Below are 24,193 nucleotides of genomic sequence, written 5' to 3' on the forward strand. Positions count from 1 at the left end.
ATGTCAAAGAACATAGGAGCTCAGTGGAAAGAGCTCCCAATAGCCAAAGTTGGAACGATGTGAGCACCAAAATAATACAGAATTGAATTATGACCCACAGGATACCATACATACCCATGCGTCCATACTGATATAAACAAATAAGGCTAAATCGGCCACACAGAGGTCCAAATAGTTTACATATTTGGATAAGGCCTCAGGGAGGTGACACATACCTGCTACCCCTCAAGTTGACCGCATAAACTTCCTTCTAAAGAGCAGTTGCAGAAAGTGGGGCGAAGGACCCTTACGGTGGAGACGTGGCAGACACGACCTTGGCCAGGTGATCAAGGTCAACACCAACAGTGATTAGGTCATGCCAATAGCATGTATTCTTTTTTTTTGATACGAAATTTATTGTCAAATTGGTTTCCATACAACACTCAGTGAACACCACGTGTTCTTGACACGATGTGAGGACAATGGCGCCTCGCCGAGGTCGGCTTCCTCCCCCCGGACCCGGAAGCGCAGTCTAACAGCGAAAACTCTCAGACAAACCCACGTGGAAGGACCTTGCACACAATACCTAGTGAGTATTCCTCCTCAAAACTCTCAGGGCCACAGAAACAAAGTTTGAGAAACCCTTCCAGACCAGAGGAGACTGAGGGAAAAGGAGACTAACTGTAGTGTGGTCACGCAGACGGGACCCAGAACACGAGAAGGAGGTGACGACAAAGCTGGTGGGATCGGAACGAACTGTGAGCTGAAGTCACGGTCGTGTTGGCTCCACGACTCACAACTGCGTCAAAGGGGCCCTCGTAGAGCTAGCCGGAGCGAGAGGTGGCTCTCCGGGCTGTCTTCACACAGCTTCCGTAAATCTAAACGAATGCTAAAAGGATATTAAAGAAGAAGGTCCATGACCCGCTCTTCTTGTATTTGACAGACGGAGTCTTCCAAGGACCGGACCATGGACTAGGACATTTCTATTGGGAACTTTGAAAAAAGTTGAAGAAAGGGAGGGAGAGAACTGGGGAGAGGGGCAGAGAGAATCTTAAGCAGGCTTCGTGCTCAGCGAGGAGCCCGATGTGGGGCTTGATCCCATGCCCCTGGGATCATGACTTGAGCTGAAATCAAGAGTCAGACACTCAACCGAGGGAGCCACCCACGTGCCCCCGGGCCACAGTCCTTTTATTCCCAATTATAACATGAATGGTCATGGTTTCTAATGATGCTTTGGCTCCTTAGAGGCAATCTGTTAAGCTAAGGCTTCACCTGTATGTGGTTGTTGTGTGTTGGGGGCAGCATTTAACCTCTTGTTTCTAAGTCTGTACAACAATGATCTACGTTATGACAAAGTTCTGCCATATATGAGAATCCTCAAACAGGCTGACAGCATGCACAAAAGACGAAGGAAGCCCTAAGCCTCACAGAAATAACACCCGTGGGTCTACGATGCTATAGTCTGAGTCAATGTGACTAGAACCACAGAAGGGGCGTCCTTCCCAAGCCTCGCCTCGTCACGCAGAGTTCGTCCCTGCCCTGCCTGGGAACAAGGATTCGGGATTGGGATTTGAAGCAGCCAGTTGTCTCTGTCAGCGTCTGAACTCGAGAACATACAAAGCCAGCCACAGTGGGGCAGCCGTGTCTGCACGTCCTGTGGAGATTCCACTGTGTCCTGTGGGGATTCCGTTCCACAAAGAAATCTGTGGAGCTCCATTGCCAAGAGCTCTGGGTTTGACTTAATTTCCAGAAGCTGTTGACCATGCTTTTGAGGAACTCAAAACAAAGCTGTCTTCGTGACCCCGAAGAATCAGGATTAGTAGTAACTCTGAGATTCTTATCCCCTGCGGTTAGAAAAAGTAAGATTCACGCAGCTGTTTTTGGTTAAAATGGTCAGCCCTGGGCATTATTTTTGTTTGGAGATTTTACTTAGAAAGAAAGGGTCAATAGCCTTTTAATCGGGTTTAAGTCTCCAGTGGGTAAGCCAGTGGTTAACCCTCAACGATACCGCGTACAAGGAGGTGGTTCTGAGCTTGGCTCTGGCCTGTGAGTTTGGGGAGTAAGTTGATTTACAATCTGGGGCCAGCTCCTAACCGCACTGTAGACGACCAGACCACCAGAACATCTGTGGCCCCACGCTGGGGGGCCTGTGACACGCGCTAAGCGCCCCGTCAGTACTTGGCATGGTCAGTGTGATCAATCAGTCTTAGCCATCGTCATCCTAAAAGGTTTCCCGGGACCTCGATAAAATGTTAATAGAGGAGTCATCTGTAGGTGGTTAAGATTAGAATTGATTTTATTTTCCTCTTTGTGCTTTTCCCTGGTTTCCACAAAGAACGAGTATTCTTTTTTTCTTTGTCAGAAGAACATTTTAGCATTAAAAGGACCCCTGTATCTGTCTTCCCAGATCCAGTCGATGTGTGCCCATGATCGGGATGTGAGAAGTCCTGATTTCGAGGGAGGGCAACTTTCAGAAGGCGGCTGGCAACTCAGTTTTCATAACCAGCGTCCTGGGAAGCTGCGTCCCGTGTCCCCCCATTCGGAAGACACGCTGACACTGATCGGATTTACTTGGGGGTGGAGGGACACTGTCAGAAAAAGCGGGACACTATCAAGATAACACATGCCCATCTTGCCTGAGTTTTTAGTGAGAGCCGATGGAGACCCAAGGAACATCATTTGGGCTTTTGATTCTTAGCATCAAATAGAGTTGGCTGTATGCACATGGCAGGGGGTGGGGTGGGGTGGGGAGTTCGCCAAGGGTTCTGTGGGCCATAGTCATGGCGCCGGGCCATGCCCCGGAGGTAGGGGGGGGGCGGTATGGTCAGACTACCGTGCTGACAGGCCCTCCAGTCTCTGATGCTGTGTGAGGACCGACTAGGGGTGCGGAACAAGAGCAGAAGCGGGGGAACTACTGTAACAGTTCAGGGGAGTCGGCCATGGGCCAGGGGGAGCGGAGGAAGGATCGATTTGGAGGAATTACGGTTAGTATTAAAGGGAAACTCTGGGGGACAGAGGTGAGGGAGGAAGAGGCAGGGATGCCGCGTGATATGAATGAGCATTAGGCCACGGCAGCCTGGAGCCCAGGTGTGCTGCACGTGCCCGTCCAGCCCGTCCGGCCCAGTTTCTCACTCCCACTTGCTGGCTGCCACCTGGGCCGCACTCCGTCATTTCGAAGAGCCTTCCCAGTGCAAACCAGTTCGTGACCCAGCTTTCCATCGAGATGCCTCTTAGAAGCGGGGGAGTCCCGGTTCTGAAGGGAAACAAATAGGCCATTTTGCTAGAGTGGAAATGCCTAAAGCAAGACGTAATGTGCGAAAGTGGCCAAGGAGCCCCATTTCTGGACGTCGGCGTTAAAGACGGTGACGGGGGGCAAGCCTGGAGAAATCGCCAGAGGGACCGGGCTGCCGTTCTGTGGGCCGGCGCTGACCATCCTCTGACAAAGAGGGGGCCGCCGAGGAGGGAGGGGACACTTCCGTGGAGGAGGCCGTCACCGGAGAGTAAGAGTCCTGAGCATTACAGTAAGACACAGGGAGGAGACGCGGGGCGCCGTCTCCGGAAGGTCGGGCAGGTAGAAAGTTCGGTAGAAACAGGTGGGGTAAACTGCACCCGTTACACAGAGAAACACAACCTGGTTTTCCGTGCAGCTGGGGATCTCGGAAAAGCACATCGCAGAGTGTTTCTGTCACCCCTGGTATTCCCAGCGTGGCCTGCTGACAGTCAGACTTGCTGTGACACGTCTTACCCGGAAGCACGTTCCTAAGGGAGTAGATGCACCTCTCACAGTCGCGGTAAAAAGTTCACGTTTCCCAGACGTAGGTTCACAGTCGGCTTTTTAAAAGGACACGAGAACTAAACCATCCCTGCTGTCACTTAGATGGAAGGAAACTGCCAAATACACCTGGTTGGACCGCTCAGGGCTTCTTTGGGAGCGAAGACTGCGTTCTCAGCAAGGAGCACACACTCCCACCAGCAGGGGGCGCCGTGCACCAAGCCTGCAGAGGGCGCTGCCTCTGGCTGCACAATGTTCAATTCTCTCCTATTCTTACCCGACTTGAAGAGTGTTTAGAAAGTTCCAAACGGAGCTTCGCTCAGCCTTGACTTTCCGTTGACGGTTAACAGTCAAACCGAAACTTGCTCAGGGCCAGGGGCAGGGGGTGGGGGGGTGGGGAGTGTTGTTTGACAGGTGCAGAGTTTCAGTTTTGCAAGATGAAGAGATCTGGAAATGGATGGGGCGGGGGGGGGGGGGGAACGGTTGCACAACTGAATGTACTGAACTTTAACACCTAAAACTTGAAAAGTGACTAAAAACCTTAAAACCTGAAAATTTTGAGCTCCATCAACGGTTAAGATGCTAAGTTTTACAGTAGGTGCATTTTACTGTGATGGAATAAACTTTAAATTTTTAAAACGTTTTTTTAATTAAAAACATTTTTTCCCCGTGAGCCTGAGAAGAGCACGGGGCGGGGGTAGAATCCCAAGCCGGCCCTGTACTGTCAGTGCAGAGCCCGTCGCGGGGCTTGAACTCACGAAACCGTGACATCATGATCTGAGCCCAAACTGAGAGCCCATGCTTAACGGACTGAGCCACCCAGGCGTCCCTGAAAAATCTTTTTATACTGTCATTTTCTTATGAGGGTTTAGGTGGAGTTTCGGGGACTGGTCTTAATTGGTTTAGTCTCCTCTGAGTTCCCCCAGACAAACCAAAGAACCCCACAAATGCGCAATGTGTGACGACTTGCTTAAAAAGCAGACGCACCGGGGCGCCTGGGTGGCTCAGTCGGTTAGGCGTCTGACTTCGGCTCAGGTCACGATCTCGGGGTCCGTGAGTTCGAGCCCCCCCTCGGGCTCTGTGCTGATGGCTCGGAGCCTGGAGCCTGCTTCCGATTCTGTGTCTCCCTCTCTCTCTGACCCTCCCCGTTCATGCTCTGTCTCTCTCTGTCTCAAAAATAAATAAACTTAAAAAAAAATTAAAAAAAAAAAAAAAAAGCAGACGCACCAAGACGCTTATGACGCACCAGAGCTTTCCATCGGTACACGCTCCACGGACACCCTGAGAGGTGCCAAGTGAGAAAGTTCTGAATTCGGTTTCTCCACCTTCGGTCCTTTCTGTCCTCCCCATGCACAAGAGGGTCATTTTCTTCTCCCGGATAAGGCGAACAATGAGCAGGCAGTGTCCGGGCGCGGGGGTGGGGCGGCCCCGCAGAACAAAGCCCCAAACAGGCCGTCCTTGTTGGAGACACAGGGTCAGCATGGTACCGTGGCCCGAATAAGGCCTGCAGTGTCCACTGCCCCGATGGCTGAGTGACAGACAGCCCCCGGGCAAGTTCAGCAGCAGGAAGGTGAGACTGGGTCACTCGCGTGAACCAAACTTTTAACTCTGAAGACGGGACTGGTCGAGGTCCCGTGGAACGGCAGCTTTTACTATTGAGCGGCTTGGATTCTGCAGCTTTCCAGAACACAGCCGAGGGCCTCAGGACTGACACGCTCTCCTGGGAGGCGGCCCTGAGCGGGATGCATTCAGAACTGGCAATTCTTGATGTGCACGGGGGGGGGGGGGGGGGGGATGCGCTCTGTTACCCCCCAGGGCAGCAAGAGGGGACAAGGGGCGCGCTGCCCAGAGCGTGACGCCCTGTCCGAGGTCCGTGGTTCTGCCAGCAGCGCCTCAGGCCCCGAGAGCAGCACGTGGCCGGGGCCTGGGTGCCGGCCGGGATTAGGGGCGCTCCCAATACTGACGGGGTGAGCAACCGGTCCCGCAGAGGGGGCTGCGGCTGGGGCCGGGGGCCGGGAGGGGGACGAGGAGGCGGAGCGGAGTTCCTGTTGCTATATTTGAGATTTGTGCTTCCTGGGGACTTATGCAGTGAGAACAGCATAAGGAGTTATTTCAGGATTATCTGAACCTCACCGAAACGGATTATCTCAGTGTGTCACAGAGAAAATAACCCGGCGGGCGGAGTGTTCTGACTGCGTCCTTCTCGCTGCTGCTGCTTCTGGCTTTCCTTCCCTCCTGGGAGGGTCCTGGAGGCCTGAAGCTCTGAAGCTTTAGAATTAAAATGCTTTAAATACCAAATACCTTCACCTTACATTCTGCAGTGGCCTCCGCCCCTCGATGGCACATATTTTCCTACTGGACTCAGGGCTCTGGAGGCATCCAGTTGTGTTGCAATGTCATCCTGATTTCTGCAGACTTAGTCACTTAGTCACCTTGTCTCCCTAGCCTCCAACCTAATCCCTCCCAGACAAGGCTTATCTCAGGAAGCCGGGGGCCGAGACGAAGAAGAGCCTTCTGGATGGGACTCTGACCTGCAAGGAGAAGGAGGCTGGCTGCTCGCGTGGGAGAGGGTGACCATGTCCTCCTGGAGTCACTGGGGGGGGGGGGGGCGCAAGGGGGGCAGGAATTCAACGCATTAAAGAAAACAGCGTTCACAATCCGTGGAAAAGCGGCGAGTCGGATCAAATAGTACTAGGAATTCGGAAAGGAGAATGGAACAGAAATTGCCCCGCACAATCAGAAAAGAGGAAGGAAACAGAAAGCCTCCGGTAAATGCGCTCCCTCGGGGAGCGTCCAAAGCGGAGTCTCCCTCACCCTCTTTCCTTTCACTTTTATTCCAAGCACCTGTGAGTGCCTGCTGCAGGTCGCGTAATGGCCGTGCAAAGACCTGTTCGGCCCCAAATCCCCGGGACACGCAAGTACCATCACTTTATATAGTGACCGGTATGATTAGATTAAGGATCTTGAGGTATGATTATCTGGGGACGTCTGGGGGGCCCTGAACACCGCCACAGAGTCCTCCTAACGTGAGAGCCACGCAAAGGGAGACCCCGCACAGGCACAGAGAGGAGGTGGTCCTAGGAAGAGAGACAGAGACGGGAGTGATGTGGCCGAGGAACGTGGCAGCCACCAAGGGCTGGAAGAGGCAAGGGACAGGTTCTCTGAAGCCACGGGAGGGAGCGAGGCTGGAGACCAAACACCCTGACAGCAGCCCAGTCAAATGAATTTCTGGCCTCTGGAGACTTCTGGCTTCCAAAACTATGAGAGAGTACATTTCTGTTTTCTTTTTTAAGAAAATTTTATTTAGTTTTGAGAGAGAGAGTAGGGGAGGGGCAGAGAGAGAGGAAGACACAGAATCGGAAGCAGGCTCCAGGCTCTGAGCTGCGAGCACAGAGCCCCATGTGGGGCTCAAACTCGTGAACTGTGGGATCATGACCTGAGCCGGAGTCAGACGCTTAACTGACTGAGCCACCCAGGCGCCCCTACATTTCTGTTGTTCTTAAGCCATCAGGTTCGGGACAATTTCTTACGGCTGCCACAGAAAACGAACACACTGCCCAACACTGCAGTATGCGTTTATTGCCTGTCTGCTCTAGGAGACGACACATTCCATAGAAAAAGGCGACGACTTTGTGTGTTTATTTCATCGTGGTAGCCTCAGAGCCCACTATGTAGCAGGGGCTGGAGCATCTGGTGAAGGACTGCCTGGGTAGATACGCATGTGTCCTCCGTCTGGGTAGCTGTGCCCATCAGAAGAGAGCCCCGAGCATCCTTCTAAAGCTCAGGCTTCAGAGAATTTTTGCAGTGCACACACGTGTGGCTTCAAATCTTTCCCTGCCGGCATTTCCAACATTTGGTTGGCATCTACAAACGTATTGGACGTTCTGGGCCAGGAGGCTGAAAACATGGATTTCTCTTCCTGTGCTCACTGCAGAGCGTGGGTAACTGACATTTCTGAGTTAGCAAGACGGCCGATGGACGGAGTGAGCACTGTCCGCATTTGGCACTGGAGGCCACAGACAGAAAGGTGTGACGGGACCTCCGAAGAGCTTTCCCAAGCCTCAGGGAGAAAACCGGTGTGCATATTATATGTCTCGTGTGTGCGTCCGGAGAAGATATGTGCACATCTATCGAGACACTGATTTTTTCAAAACACCAAAAAAAAAAAAAAAAAATCCCACAGGAATTTGGAAGGATGTATAGATAGAAGTAGAAAAATTCACAGATTTATTCACTGGCATCCAATGTACCAATAGCCGCTTGTTTACATACACAGATACCTTATCTTCGCTTGGAATCCCGTGTATTTGGGGGACTTCCTGATCACGAGAGCTGGTGTTTTTTGCTTACAGCGTGCCTGGCGCTATGCTCGTAAGTCTTAGGAGGAGGGTATTCTTATCATGCCCGTCTGGCAGCTGGGGAAGCTGAGGCTTAGTTTTAGATGACCCTTCCAAAGCCACCCAGCTGGTGCACAGAGGAGCTGGGATTTGACTCCAGGCCCCAGGACCTCAGGACCACGTGCGTAAACACAGTGCTCTGGGGTACTGAATTCCAGCTTGAGGGTAAATCCCTCTCCCAGGGCCCCAGGGCCATTCAGCGCAGGCTTGCAGCCCTGCCTCTAAGCCCCTTTCCAGTTCAGAGGTGCTGGCGGTCTTGTTTTGTTTTGGCCCAATTCATTCTTCGAGCCCCATCGGTCAAGAGCCATCTCTCGGGGAGGATCAAAAGACAGGCCCTTGAAAACCATCTGGCACCTGATTCACGGCGAGCAGCTTTTCCAGGCACTGCTAATTTTTCTCACCATCACACTGTGTTTCTCTTGAGTGGTGCCCTGGGCTCAGAAGGTTAAGTATGAAAGGACCCCGAGAACAATCTCGTGGCGCAATTCAGTCATGTTTACCTCACTGTGTTGGACCCCAGAGCAGGAAACGCAGTAATAAACCCTTTAAGAGAAAAAATAACGTTTTGGGCAAAGGTCACATATCATTAGCTCCAAGTGACTTTGCTTTCCAGGTCACTTTCTAAGCCCACCTGTAGGCGCAGGGGTCACCTAAGAGCTGGGAGAGGTCAACCAGTTAAATACATCTGTGACCTGAGCGGTTTCTGACTGTTCTCTTTTGTTCCTGGGTCCAACGGTCTCTGGCTTCATTAAGCACACAAGATGACCCTTTAACGGACCAACTGGCATTTCATGTCCTCGCTGTGCTCATTTCACACCCTGCTTGATGTACATGCGTTTCTGTGAGGTTCTTTGAGATCACGGAGGTATTTTACGTGGGCTTTGCTGACCCCTTACATATCGTATCCGTGTAAATCCCACAGGGCACTGAGAGTTTCAGGCCACCGGGAACACGCTCACGTTCAGAGCCCCAAGTACCCGGGAGCGTGTGAGCACAGGCTGAAATCAGAAAACCGACAAGCCACGGACATCAGCCTTGCCCTGTCCACACACCTTACTGTGAACTGCCACTGGGAGGGTCCCGCCTATGCATGTGATCAAGCCATGTCTCAGTCCTACACACTGTAACATGCCCACTGTGTAAGAAGAAAACTGCTCTCCACACTGGTTCTGTTTTTAAGCGGAGACTCCTAAAAACAACTAAGAAAAGAGGCACGGTCATCAAACACAATTCCTGGAAGTCTGTGAATCAGTCCCTGCCGGGTTCCTCTGCCATTGCTGGAACAACACTGTCACCTTACTCTGATAAATCTGCCCTTGCACCAGAAAAGCCTCGGGGAGCCTGGCAACCGCACCTGAGCCGGGGGCGGGGGGGGGGGGTGTCAGCAGCCAACACTTGTCCCTGCAGGATCCACGGGCCAATCGGGACTCCCCAGCGGGCCCCGGGGAGAATGCGGTGTCTTCACCGTTCTTCTCTTTGTAGAACACGGGTGTGTACAGACACGTTAAGCTGAAACCAGTAATCTCTACGCCTTGGTGCCAAATCAGATACCACTTATAAGATCCAAGTGGGAAGAAGAGAAGTGTCGAGGTTCTGAGACAACTTGGAGGAATAAATACAACTGGATAAAATACTAACAACTTAATTCCTTCTCTGGACGTTGGGAATGTGTTTGGGCTTTTCGGTGCTGGGGACAGTGGCCTGTTCAAGGGCCTGATTCAGAGGTGTACGGGATGACTCAATTAGGGGACAGCAGCGCAAAGCCAAAATGCAAAGTAACCCACATCCCCCACTGCTGCTCCCATCGGACGCCGTGATGTCAACACCACCCCCGAGAAAAGCCCCGAAAAACCAGGCCTGCGAGGATATAATTAATCACGGAAATTTGGGGACAGTGCCGTACCAACGAAAAGTATTTCTAAGCAAATCCGCTACTCTGATTCTTACGCGAAGAATCTGGAAATAATGGAGATGCTTATGCAAACAGTGAGTGGAGAATTTAAAAAGAAACCAGGTAGTTGAATAGTCACGTGTGGCTGATCGATCCGTGGCCTTCCCTGACCACGTCAGTGTAGGAGTTTTCTGGGGCCGCCGTAGCAAAATAGCATAAACCGGGTGGCTCAGCACAACCCAAGGTTCTTGCCCCACGGTCGTGGAGTCCAGCATCGGGGTGTGGATGGGGCCGCACCCCCTCGCAGGCCCTGGAGAAGGTCCACTCCAGGCGCTGCCTGGCTTCTGGTGGCGCCCTGTGGCATGCTCCCGGGCTTGTCTGTGTCCGGATTTGCCCTCTTGTAAGACCAGCAATCATACGGATTAGGGGCCCACCTCACTCACTTCGAAGTGCCTCATCTGAACCCCGTTTCCCAGTAAGATCACATTCAGGGACGCTGGACGTCAGGGCTTCAATACGGGAATTTCTGGTGAATACAATTAGAGCCATAGCAACTCAGAACAGAAGATTCAGGGTTGAGTGCAGATCCACACTTCCCCTTTTTACCACCCACTGACATCAAAAAGCAAAGCTCAGGAGGATCCGGAGTAAAAGAAACTTATTTTAACTTTTTAAAAAAGAAACAGATGCTTTAGTAGTAACGGCTGCCGGCCTCACACACACTTAGTACCCTACTGTGTGAGGCGGTGTGGTCGGCCGGCACACTGGTGGCTTTCTCCTCTCTCTGCTTCAAGGGACAGCAACACACACACACACACACACACACACACACACACACACACACACACACACCAAGCAGCCTCCATCTACTGAAGGTGACAGAGGTCAGTGGGATACACTCTGGAGACCCGGGCACAGTCCCATGACCTTGGCATAATCTGACCACAAAACCAAGTCTGGACAAGCCTGGTGAGGATCTCACTCCATACCTGCCTCCCCGAAATAGGCCAGTTCCCCAAGATCACCCTACAGAATAGCCTATTTGGCCAACTGCCAATTTGTCAAATTCACTGGTTTCTTAAAAACCTATCTCTTTTTAGCTCCTCTAAAATTTACTGCAATTTGTACTGGAAGGATTGGCAGGGCCCTGGAGGGCTGTGAGGGCTCCGGGCTCTCTGGGGCCCTCACATCCTCCCTACCTCTCTGTGTCCCCACCTCTGCCTCTGCCCATCTTTCCTGGACTCTCAACCTCTCCGTCCTTTTTCTGACCCGTGGTCTCTCCCCTTCCTCTGATCAGCACTCCTCCATCCTCCCCTCCTGACTGTCTCTGGGTTCAGTGACCAGGGGATGCTGGGTATGACTGTGAAGGTTGTTCACTGCACAAAAGTACCCGGCTGGTTCTGCCTGCCAAGATCCATCTGGATGGATGCCCATTTCCATTTTGTGTCAAGGGGGTTGGGGAGGCCCCAGCAGCAGCCAAGCCTCTGCTCTGCGTGGATTCTTTTCCAACTCTCTTGGAGCAGAGAGGCCGCCTTCTTCGCACCAGCTCCCCAGAAGTAGAGCAGAAAGGAACTCAAGAAAATACCGAATGTTCTTAAAATGCCGCTGTGAAGTCAAAATAGAAACTGGTCTTTGGGACACCTCTTCCTCATTGAAAGGACTGTTGAAAAGACACATCGTACCCTGGCTAATGGTCTCTATTTTACCCCCAAATCTAGAATCCAGAAAGGAATCATGATAAACTCAGTGGGGCCACCAAGAGGCCGAGTTTCTGTACCTTTAGGATCACCAGTGCCTTTCCCCAGGAGGAAGGGATACTGCTCCTGCTCCCTGACCGCAAGCTCCTCGCCGCCACCCTCGGCCCGTGTTCCCCACGGTTGTCTGCTGGACAAACTCAGCCTGTCAGGACGCAGTCATTAGCACCGTGCTCCGCAGCCAGTCGCAGAAGCCACGGAGACTCACGGCTCTACCGCAAGGTTCAGGGCAAACCGGGCCATCTGCTGGTGACCCCAGCACCAGCCGCAGACTCCTGCTCGCGGCCCCGCCTCCTGTGTCGCTCTGATGGCTGGTCTGCCGTGTCTCCTCCTCTGCGGGGGCCCCTGCACGGAGAGCTCTCACCACGCAGCCGGTCTTCCGAATCGATTTACACCGTGTGTGTTTTCGAACCGTGTGATCCTTTACCCCAAACACCGGCTCGTCAGGCCGCAGTCACCTTGCTAACACTGGTTGGCATTATGTCTCTTCCCCCTGCCGCTACCGAGGGGATCGCTTTTCATGTGACCGTTCTACCATTTTCAAGATAACCTTTCGGGGGGACTCAAGTGCCCCCCCTTTCCTCACCCTGACTCCCATCAAATGACACCGATCAGTGCTTCTTCCCCAAGGCAGCTCTGAAGGAGGAAAAGGAAGGTGCTAAGGGAAGAGTATTTCTACTTTTTGACTCGACCCACCTCCCCAGTCCATCTTCACGGGTCTTTGCTGCCCTTCTTGAAGGAAAACTCCCGGATAAAGGCATGAGGAAGAACCAGCTTTTGGAGTAGAACAGATACTCTGAATTTAAGTGGAAAGTCTACACTAGGGAATGAATGTATATATGCATTGTAGTGTACTGAATACGAGTCTCTGATTAACTGTCAAAGTGACACAGCCATGGGGCACCTGGGTGGCTCGGTTGGTTAAGCGTCTGTGACTTTGACTCAGGTCATGATGTCACGGTCGTGAGATCGAGCCCCTCGTCGGGCTCTGGGCTGACAGTGAAGAGCCTGCTTGAGATTCTCTCCCTGTCCCTCTGTCTCTGCCTCTCTCTCTCAAAATAAAAATAAAAAATAAAATAAAATAAAAGGGAAATATGTTAGCTCATTAAAAGATATACTTTAGGGGCGCCTGGGTGGCTCAGTCGGTTAAGCGTCTGACTTTGGCTCAGGTCATGATCTCACGGTTCATGGGTTCGAGACCCATGTCAGGCTCTGTGCTGACGGCTCAGAGCCTGGAGCCTGCTTCCGATTCTGTGTCCCCCTCTCTCTCTGCCCCTCCCCTGCTCACGCTCTCTCTCTCTCTCTCTCTCAAAAATGAATAAACACTAAAAAAAAAATTTTTTTTAAAGTGACGCAGCCGTATTTTTCACGGGCAAAGGCAGACGTTGAACCCAAAATGTCAGGGCCTGGAGAGCGAGTCCATTCTGATGGAAAGATGGATTTTTGTTCTAGACAGTTACACATTTGCTTTTGAAAAGCAGTCAGCATCCCTGGGTCACTGAGTATCTGCAGAATCCGCGGGGTCAGCTCTTCTCAAAGACCCCAGGAGAAGAGCTAGTGTGCCCCAGGAAGCAGAGCTCCAGAAAGCGCTCTAGTTCTAGGTTTCTAGGTGTTCTTCTTACAGAAGGGCTGTAAGGCTGTTGGTGCCATCAGGAAGCTGGGAATCTATCCGTGATACCGTCCACTGGGATAAACACAACGTGTGCTGCTCTTGAGTGTTTCAGTGGCCGCTGCTACATTAACTTCCTGACACTAAGTTTTCTGTTTGTTTAAGTTCATCTCTTTATTTTGAGAGGGAGAGAGAGAGAGACAGAGAGAACACGAGCAGAGGAGGGGCAGAGAGAGAGAGGGAGACAGAGAATCCAAGGCAGGCTCCACACTGTAAGCATAAAGTCCGACATGGGGCTCGAACTCATGAACCATGAGATCCATGACCTGAGCTGAAGTCAGATGCCCTGACACTCAGAAGTTTTAAAATTAAAAAAAAAACATGGGGCGCCTGGGTGGCTCAGTCGGTTGAGCGTCTGACTTTGGCTCAGGTCATGATCTCACGGTCTGTGAGTTCGAGCCCCGCGTCAGGCTCTGGGCTGACGGCTTGGAGCCTGGAGCCTGCTTCGGATTGTGTGGCTCCCTCTCTCTCTGCCCCTCCCCCACTCATGCTCTGTCTCTCTCTCTCTCTGTGAAAAATAAATAAACATTAAAGAAAAAAATTAAAAAAAATGATAAAAACAAAACCAAACCAGACTCGAGAGTAAAGGGCCTCTTACGAAAGCTTTAGAAGTTGCATAAACTCAGGGCGCCTGGGTGGCTCTGTTGGTTAAGCTTCTGACTCTGGATTTCAGCCCAGGTCATGATCTCACAGTTGGTGGGATCGAGCCCCGCATCAGGCTCTGTGTGGACAGTGTGAAGCCTCCTTGGGACTCTCTCCCCCCACCGCCACCCCCTTGTGCTCTCTTTCTCTCTCAAAATAAATAAATAAAAATTAAAAAAGGTAAAAGTTGGGTAAATTGAGTATAAATAAGAGACTCTCGCCCACCAGGGATGAGTGCTATCAGTACCCTTCTGACTCACGGTTAAGTCTTAATCGACAGATGTATTTATTAACGGTTCATGGTGCCCCTTCGGTGCCTGATAGGATACTCGGGCCTGAGGACAGAAGGTGGCTAAGTCACAGACCCTGCCTCGGGCACTTCAGAGCCAACAGGGAGCAACAGATACAAAGACTGAATACGGAAAGTGCTACAGAAAGGAACGTATACGTTGTAGCCACAGCTTAACATTTAGGAAAGAAAAACCAAAACCAAAACCCTGTAATTGAAACTAACCTAATGCTGTGTGCCGATTATACTTCAACTTAAAAAAATTGTTTACTTGTCCCCCATGTCTTTTAAAGACAATTCCCGTGGCCAAGATGTTGGGCCGACTGCACTGTTGTAAGGATAACGTATGAGACGCTTGATTAGCTGCAAACTCAAATACTACTGTTTTTCGTGTGGAAGAAACCACCGTTTCAAGCATGGCGCCCACGTCTGGAGCCTCTGAGCCAGACAGCTGTTCCTACTCGCTGGACCCAGCAGGGTTTGGAGAGTGGGCTAGGAAGGCTGGCTTCTAGCTGGTTCTATTACAGGTGCTCGGGCGAGTCACTTATCCTCTCTGAGTCATTTCCTTTTCTAAGAAATTAAGGGTTTTGATTAGCTCATCTCCAAGTTTCTTCCCAACGAAGGGCTTCGAATTTCCGTGAAAATCTACCCTGACATACTTCCAGTTACAGAGGATGGGATTGGAATAATTAAACTGGAAAAAAAAAAAAAGAAAAGCCTTTACATGGGCAATCAAAGCATTTTTCTAGATCATTACCATGTCAAAATAAACCCGTTGCACTTGACTTAGAGGTGCAGGTTACTGCTCGTGCACCGAAGGAGAGAAGGAACAACCTTAAGTCCGGTCGGGCAAAGTTCTCCGTCGGGCTCAACTGTACCTGGGGGGAGATGTTTAAATGGAGTGACAGGCGACAGAGGAGAGCAGACTCTGGACTGCAGAACCAGTGACAACCCAGAGCTTCTAGCTTTCAGGGAGGGATGAGGTCCAAGTCATAGCACCTGGCATCCGACTCGACTCAACTTTTGACTTCCAATCATTTCACATAGTCTCCAAAAGCTGAGGTCTGTTCCTGGAATAGAAACCTTCCCTCTGCTTTTTCTAAAATACTCTTTTAAACAGTTTCAAGGTTGCTCACTGTTTTCCTAATATTTTAGGGAACTATGGAAAAATCTGCACACCATAGAGAAATAACGCGAATAGGAGAGCAGGGTTGCCTGGGGTAACCTGTCCTGACTAAGCAGGCATGCTATCAGACATTCTTCCTCGGTGAGGTGGCACTGGGCTATGTTTCCAACACCCCTACTCCCCCCCCCCCCCCCGCCACTTTCATGAGGGATGAACTGGCAGGAGGGGCAGGTTGGGGTCAAGGGGCGGTTGAGGACACAAGGTCATGATGTGTGATGGATGGGACAGGCTATTTGTCTTGTGTTGCCCTTGTTATGATCTATTCAAGTGTTGGATCAACGGATCAAATATTAAACGGTGGGCTTTGCAAAAATATCCATTGAAGGTTTTTCTTAAAGAATCTTTTTTTTTAAGTTTATTTATTTACCTTGAGAGAAAGAGAGACACAGATAGAGAGGGAGAGGAGAATCTCAAGCGGGCTCTGCACTTCAGCACAAAGCCCTATGCGAGACTCGCGAACCTTGAGATCATGACCTGAGCTGAAATCAGGAGGAGGACGCTTAGCTGACTGAGCCACCCACCTGGGTGCCCCTCCATTGAAGGTTTCAATTTTTTTTAATGTTTATTAGTTTTTGAGAGAGAGAGCGAGAGAGAGAGACAGAGAGAGAACATGAACATGAGCAGGGGAGGGGCAGAGAGAGAGGGGGACACAGAAGCAGAAGCAGGCTCCAGGCTCTGAGCTGTCAGCACAGACCCCGACACGGGGCTCGAGCTCACGGACCTCGAGATCATGACCTGAGCCCATTGGACGCTTAACCAACTGAGCCACCCAGGAGCCCCTCCGTCGAAGGTTTAAAACACGTGTAGGGCTTGAGTTTAAGGACCACTCCCAGGGTTCAGCAAGCCCAATAATCCCTTTGATAACAGTTAGAAGGGCTAAAGTTACAGTGTGCCTCTCGTCAGGGCAACCAACCCTTCTGCCTTAGGTCCTCATCCTCAGTCACTGATGGTAAGAGCTGCGTGCCCCCGGCATTTCTGGAACATACTTATATTGTACTTTATACATGGAGACTTTCTACAGGACTTAATAGGAAATGTGTAGTCACCACAACAAACAAGAAAAACTGAACTAAGTTCAAAAGCCCCGCATTTCTTTTTACCTCCTTCTCATCTCCCTCTTTAGAACTCAAAGGGCACAGTCCACAATGGAAGTTTGGTTATGTTTTTTTTTTCTTTTCTTTTCTTTTCTTTTTTCTTTTTTTTTTTGCTACTACAAACTATCTTAAATTATATACCATGTGTTTAGGGTTATAGAGCATGTATATCCACGTTTTTTGAACAGTATCTTCTACACTTAAATTGCATGGCGGTTGATATAGGAAGGATGTACGTTGCTTATTTAGGCTGTGCACGGTGCGTGCTGTCATCCGCGCTTGTCCACAGCTGTATCCTCGAAAACGGCACCGGGCTTGGGACCTCGTAGGTGCTTGATAAGTACGCGTCGAATGATGAGTAAATAGATAGGACACAGCAGCGGTATAAGCATAATCAGCAAGGGATCTTTTACGGGGGTAACTGAAATAACACCAACGAGATTTGGAAGAGGGACAGGGATGTTTATACAGTTGACTCCGGATGTTTAAAAATGGGCCAGCAGTTACTCAGGAAGACAAGAGTATTATTAAAACGAAAGGCAAAGTCTGCCCTTCTTCAGCATGTTTAGAAGTCTCTGGAAATGCCAGAAGTCTACCCTTTCTTCCTGTATTCAATGACCTTCCTAAATAACTGCTGTTCATACTTGGGGACAACAACGTTTTAAAGAGGCTGTTATTTAATTCCGTATAACATCACAGTATGGAATACAAGGCGTCTCCCTTTAAAACGGCCATTTCCCCTTTCCACAAACAACAACGGGGGGGTGGGGGGTGGGTGTCGGTCTCTCTCCTTACCGTGAGTGACAAGGCCATGCAGACGAACGTGAACTTCTTGATGTGGGCGGCCGTCACCGTGTTGCTGGTGCTCACCAGTTTATTGCTGGGGTTATTCTAGGGCAAAAGAAAGGGACAGTGGTTATCCTGACCACACGTGCATCTTGAAGAGCATCTTGTTTTGGTTTTATTGGATGTGTCTGAAGTATGGGTGTCACCTGACAGCTGGGAGGACGGCTGTCACTTTCTCTCTTAGACAGCTGTCAGGTTTCTGGACTTGAACGTGAACCGGAGGGGGTTCTGGACGGAACTCTGGGCAGTGTCTCCTGAGCATGTGTTCCCTGGGCGCTGGCCACCCACCCAGCCTAGTCCAGGGCCCCGGCCCGGGTGGCCCCTCCTGGCCACCTGGCACCTCCTCGAAGCTACAGCCCAGCTCGGTGGCCTTCGGGGCCCTGTCCTCCCCACCAGCGGGCATTCTCGGCCCTGCCTGCCCTGACCCAGACTCCTCCACTTGTATTCCAGACACAACCTCTTCCTCTTCCCCTATCCCACTTGGTGTTTTCATGTTTCTGTGCTTCTGTTCCTCCTCGCCTCTTTGGATCTTCTGAATTTCAAAGCTACCCTCTTCGGGGCACATCACGGGCACAGCCCGTCTGCTTCGTGAAGCCTCTCTGATCTTATAGCCCGAAGTGCCCCGGGGCCCCACTTCCTGGAAAGCAGGCGAGCCCAGAGCTCTCTGGAGGTGGGTACGCTGCAGGGGGGCACGTGTGCAAGGTGCACGCCGGTTGCGGGCACAGAACTGGGCACCTCACTCTTCCCCTTGACTCCTGCCCCTCAGCACAGTCTTTCTTGCGGAGAAGGTGCTCACCGCCGCCACACTGGGTTTTAAGCAACCAGTGCGGACGGCCCAAATGTCCTCTCGCCCGTCCTGAGGCTTGCTCAGACCATCCTAGCGCCACTGCTAAGCAGGCCTAACACCCGATCAAGCTGGCGCCTGGCCCCTCATCACGAACACCAGCGGAGAAAAAGACCCCCCGGCCTCCACAAGGGATCCAGTTAGTCCCAGGGGCGACCGACAGAAGCAAACCGGGGCTGCTGGCTCGCGTCCCGCTGGATGAAAGACGCAGAAGCAGAGCGGATACGGGTTCTACTGGGAAAAGAGCTTCTGATGGTTCCTTTTACTTTGGGAGCTCAGGCAGTCTCCCCGGTCCCTTCCCCCTGCACGTGCCGTGCCGCCAGCACAAACCTCTGCTTGAGCCTGCGTCATCCCAGCCTCTAAAGTGGATCCGCTTTTCTGAACAACAGAGTTTGCCGCGGCGGCAGAGTGCAAGTCTCTCCACCCCCCCGCCCTGGGGATTTGCAAGAGAGGGGCCCGAGTGGGCGCGCCACAGAGAGTCAGGAAACCAACACTGGAGCGCCACGTCGCCCGTGGGGGACAGCAGCGTGGCGCAGAGCCTTCGCGTGCGCTTTGGTTTCTACGCCCGCAGTTCGTTCCGCCAGCGTGGATGGAACGAACACACCAGCAGGGACCATTAGGTTGGCGTCCGTGTTTCGTTTTGTTTGCCCCATCTGCTGAGCAACATAGCCCTTCGCGGGTGAGAACTGAACATCGGAGAGATTCCGCTCGAGTGGAAAACGCTCTCCGTTGCTGCTATTTAGTGGGAGCCACCAGAAGTTATGCAAGAAATGTTAGATCTCTTAGGCCGGAGCCCACAAAGAGGCTAAGGATCTCAATTGTCAACGCAGCAAATTCTGCAAGTCCACACAGAGGGGTCTCAGATTTGGGCGAACAGACGGCATTCACGCGAATGGCTTAGAGGACCTCCCTGCCATGCCTGGAACAGTGAGCGAGGCCCCACAAGGGTTCTGAGCCACGCCAGTTGCTGGCTGGAGGTACACGCTCGTTCAAGGGATTTTTTCGTAGCACCTAACCTCTGTGATCGCGAACGAAACCGAGTTTTTCTTGGATGCGCCTGCTGAAACTGTATCGTGTTACATTGTTAAGTTTTATTATTTCGAGGTAGCCAAAAAAAAAATTCCAGATGAGACTTCCTCCCCCACCCCGGAGGCTCTGACTCTTCAGTGCTTCCTGTTCTCATCACGTTTTCTTACATAATCTTGGTCTCCAAGAGCTAGAAATTTAGCAAGAAGACTTCTATGCGTTTTGGTTTTCTAGGATTTACTTCTTTTTTTATTTTTTTAGCTCTTGTTGTTTTTTTTTTTTTTTTTTAAGTTTATTTATTTATTTTGAGAGAGACAGAGACAGTGCAAGTGGAGAAGGGGCAGAGAGAGACAGAGAGAGAGAGGGAATCCCAAGCAGGCTCCTTGGTGTCAGCACAGCACCTGATGCAGGGCTTGAACTCGTGAAACTGTGAGATCACGACCTGGGCAGAAACCAAGAGTCGGACACTAACCAACTGAGCCACCCAGGCGCCCCTGGGATTTACTTCTCTGGGCACGTGACTTAAAACGAAGATGACAATTTCTATCAATAGATTGGATTAAACTCACTCACACAAGAATTACAAGGAGGAAAATCTCCCGCAAGCCACTCGTGCCTCAAGTTTGCTCTCAGAGCATTTTTAGGAGCTGCGCTGCTTCCTGATGTTGCGAGATGCTGATGTGTGAAACGGGGAGCGGGTCCAGCTCTTAGTCCACTGGGGAGGTTCCACACCCAGTGAAGAGATCCGGGCAGCACCACCGCCCTGTCTTGTTAGGCTGCATGGTGGGCATCCCTGAAGTGAGCTGCCATTCACGGGTGAGTATGGGGCTGGGAACAGAGGCAGGTGACACCATGGGGGATGTACAGGGTGGAAGGATGCCGTGGATGGGGACGTGTGACAGAGGGGGGTGTGTGTGTGTGTGTGTGTGTGTTTGCACGAGTCTGCTCGTAGACCACAGAGAAGAAGGTGGACCCACAGCAGATACTGTCTTTCCAGACTTGAGTCTCCGCCCCTGGCTCATCCCCACTCAGAGATGCCTGGGGGGGGGGGGGGTGTGCCCTGGGTCAGGGAGGCAAGCTGGACAGGAAACCTTTCTGGGGCCCCACTCCACAGGTACTGCTCTTTTCTAGAAGCCCACAAACAACTAAACATTTGAGAATCCGGAGGCTGTGTGAAAGAAAGAGCTAAGCGTATACAGCCTGTGGCTGGGCCTTGCTCGCGTGGCCTCCCAGGATTTCCCATGTCCATGCGAGCCTGGGAGCGGGGGGCTGGGGTGAGGGGAGGAGGGAGGCCAGCTTTAGCTAGTCAGAGCCCAGACTGCCTGTGCTGCCAGAGCTGATGTGCTGGGGCCCCTGGCCAAGAGGCCTCCTCTCCTCACATCCCAGGACTCTTGCTGGGGGAAGATAAAGCGGTATCGGCCGTGGCTCTGAGCTTGTCCTGGAGAAGTTCAAGGCAAAATAGCTGCTATTAAAAGTACACGTCAGGTTGTGCGCCTCTTTCCCCATTTTTCATTTTAAAACATCGTATACTATCTTTTGGGGGGGGTATGTTTTGCTGTAAAAGTCTATAGGTTCAAATAACTAAGCTTTAATGAAATAGACACGAATTAAATGATTGGTAGGACAGTCCCCCCCCAGCCACAGGCTGCAAGTCTGAAGGGTTATGTGCCTCCCTAGGGGGTGCCAGCAGCCGCGGAGGGGGCAGAGCTGTTGTTCATAGAGGCTTTCAGCTGGAAAGTCTGCTGCATCCAAACCAACCCGGACCCAGGTCGGCCGTGTGGACAACTTCAGCGCGCATGGTCCCAAGTGTTGAACGAGCTCCATAAGCCTAGGAGCTCAAGCGCACCACCCTGTCTGTTCCTTCACATCTGCTCTGAGGTCAGTAAAGTCTTAGTTTTATTTAATAAACAAAAGACAGAGGCAAAATCCAATGTATTCAATTTTCTTGAGAGTCCATTTTCCCTTCGCAAAAAAATTAATGATACCTCAACAGGAACCACCTAAGAGCAGATACGGTTCGGAGGACATTGGAGAACTGGCATCAGGGTAAGCCGGATAGCCTCTGTTATTTCCTGAGGGAACTGTTTCACAATTACGTTTGACCCCCTCGACGCCACGGTAACCTTACAGAGGGAGGTGAGACGGGGAAATATCAAAGTGTTCCTCATCAGAGATGCCTGTCCATCAAAAGCTAGTTTTAAAGAGTGTGTTTTAGGCACCACGCCACACGGGTTCTCACCTTGTCAAAAGCAGGGTAGACGGCACGGATTTCCGTCAGCCATCCATATGGCATGTGACCCACAGGGTATGTGGCTGTCAAAATTGCCACCGCCTACAAGAGGAAAAGCCAGCAGAATTAGCGCCCACATCCCCGAGAGAATTTCCAGTAGCTGCTGTTTGCCCCGTGGCAGCACGAGCCGTCTCTGGGGTGGCCGCCACAGACAGATAACCCCACACTGGGTGACAAGCATTGGCCAGCCACAGGACAGCCCCGGGGGAAGCGGGGAAGGGGCAGGTGGTCCACTGTGACCATGGATGGGAGTGGGGGTACAGGAGCCCAGGTAGTGCATGGAGACCAGGAGGATGCATCTTCTTTACACGAATCCAAAGAGAAACAGCTCTGGGTTGTGGGCTGGACAAGCTACAGTTTGAACCCAGGCCCACCAGACCAAGGATCTTTGCTCTTTCCATTGAGCCGAATGGAACCCTCCAGGCTAGCCCAGTTCTGGAGTCTCAACATGCGATTTTGAGCCTGCTCTGCTCTCTGGGTAGTCTTCGCTCAGGGTCCGCCTCTATGCCTCCATCTTGTTCCTCCTGCAGGTGGCCTGGCTGTGGCCAGCGGTGGCTCTGTGGCCCTCTCCTTCCAACTCAACTCACTTTTAATCTGTCCAGCCAGGATAGCCTGATTTTGATGTTTAACTTAAGAAGACTAAGTAAATATTTCTTACAGGAAACCAAACATGTTCCTCCGTGGAAATGAGGCTTTCTCTTCCTATGTGAATGAAAAGGAAGGGGTATGAAAACAAAGCATTGAACCCCACGTGTTGGCGAGTTCAGCTCTAGCTGGCTAGTAAAAGAGAAGTTCAGCCTTCATCTATTTTAATGAACATAACATTGATGCCTGGAACATGAAGCGAGTCCCCAGCTGGGTGAAGAAACCGCTGTGAGGGTAGAGTGGTAGACCCGAGTCAAACCTCCACTTGGTCACCTACCAGCGGCGTGAAGTGTGGACCCACTCAGACCCCCTGTCTGTTCCTCTAGCAGAACCGTGGGAATAACGGCATCCATGACACAGGGCTGCGGGGGGTCAACTCAATGTGCATAAAGTGCCCTCACATAGCAGATGGTCAATCGACGTGGGTCCTGTACCCTCTGTGCTGGGCCTCTAGGTCATGGAGGTCACTACAGAAACGGCTCCAATACATCACTTGCCTTATTTTTTTTTTTTTTCAAGGGGATGATGGAGTTCTGGCACAGGAGTGACGGGGGTCACGTACTTTCTTTTCCTGTGCGACTAAAACTGAAGTCGTTAACTGAAAAAGCTGCTGGGTTACAGGAGCCACCCAAGATGATGACCTTCACGATCCAAAACACAAAATCCAGGAACAAACTGAGGCAGGAGAAGGTGTCCTGCTTGGGATTTATGTGCTTCCCTTCCTAAGCCAACACGAGCTGCTTCCCAGGACATGGAAACTGGCACGAGACCCCGGGCTGGAGACATGCCGAGAACACATTCAAGGGCAACGAGCAAAACCAGAAGGCCCTCACGGGCAGCCACCAGCTCTCCTGAAGGACCAGTGCTTCCGGAGACGGAATCGATTCTCCAGAAGGCAGCAGAGGAGGGAAGGAACGAAGTAGCTCTATTTGGTCATCCCATCCTTGAGAGATGGAAAAAATGATTCAACTCTTTTTTTTTTTTTTTTTTTTTTGGAGCAGCTGCCAGTTTCCAGATAAATTTCTTGAGTTGTGAGTGAGTAGATGAGGGAGGTCTTCATTCGGAGGAGGGCAGACTGCCACAGAGCACGCAGGGCCGTGACCGCTGGGCCATATGTGTAGGAAGGCAGAGCATGAACAGGCGAGAGACGCCGGGGTCACGATGGAGGCACCGGCCCTCACAGTCTGGGCGTTTTCGTTGCCGTGCCCGGCATAGTCTCTGGTCTTCGGCAACCACAGTGAAGCAGCATCATGCCGACTCCACGGAAAAACGGAAAGGCCATTGGGCGGGAGGCGGAAAATCTGGATTCTGAGGCCAGCCCAGCTTCTTGCTAGTTTTGTGTCCTCGCCTCTGTTTTCTCAAATGGCCAATGAGAACGATGAAGGAGCTGTCTCCTTCCATACTCATAAATAAGGAAGGAATGATATGATTGTAAGACCCTCATGGCTTCTGAGTGTGAATGTGTCACATAATTTAATACCACAGGATTACTGAAGCTCTCAAGAGGGATCAGAAACAAGCTTGCATCCACCTTCCCGCCCCCACTCTTCATGAGGTGACTACAAGCCTCCCCCTCCCCGCCCTGGCCCCCCATCCCCAGAAAGTGCCCTACCTCTGTCGCTGCAGAACTTCCACCAAGGTCCCGGGAAACAAAGAGGTTGACGATCGGTCTACTGATTCTCTGTGTAGCCAAGATGAGAGCCAGGGGCCACCAGAAGCTTAGCATCTTCCTTATCGTTGCATCCCCCTGTGTCAAGAAATGGAGAGAAAGGGTCACTAGGCTCTAGAAGCAGAACAGGAGAAACACTTCAGAGCCAAAGCTTTTCCTTCTGATGTCAATCACGTGTCAATTCATTGTACTTAAAAAAA

General features: G+C 51.5%; 1 protein-coding gene across 2 annotated transcripts in view; it reads right to left on the reverse strand.

Moving 5' to 3' along the window:
• The window catches only part of ANKH (ANKH inorganic pyrophosphate transport regulator), a 137,695-nt gene that overhangs the window by 12,992 nt on the left and 100,510 nt on the right, over nt 1-24,193 (reverse strand). For both annotated transcript variants that reach the window (XM_019450772.2, XM_019450770.2), the window contains 3 exons: nt 23,937-24,071; nt 21,629-21,721; nt 17,469-17,564 (listed from right to left, as the gene is read on the reverse strand). In XM_019450772.2, coding sequence (XP_019306317.1) covers nt 17,469-17,564; nt 21,629-21,721; nt 23,937-24,071 — 324 coding nt within the window. The remainder of the gene's footprint in view (nt 1-17,468; nt 17,565-21,628; nt 21,722-23,936; nt 24,072-24,193) is intronic.

The sequence above is a fragment of the Panthera pardus genome, unplaced genomic scaffold (assembly GCF_024362965.1).
Source record: "Panthera pardus isolate Hobbes unplaced genomic scaffold, ASM2436296v1 HiC_scaffold_2, whole genome shotgun sequence".
NCBI classification, from domain to species: Eukaryota; Metazoa; Chordata; class Mammalia; order Carnivora; family Felidae; genus Panthera; species Panthera pardus.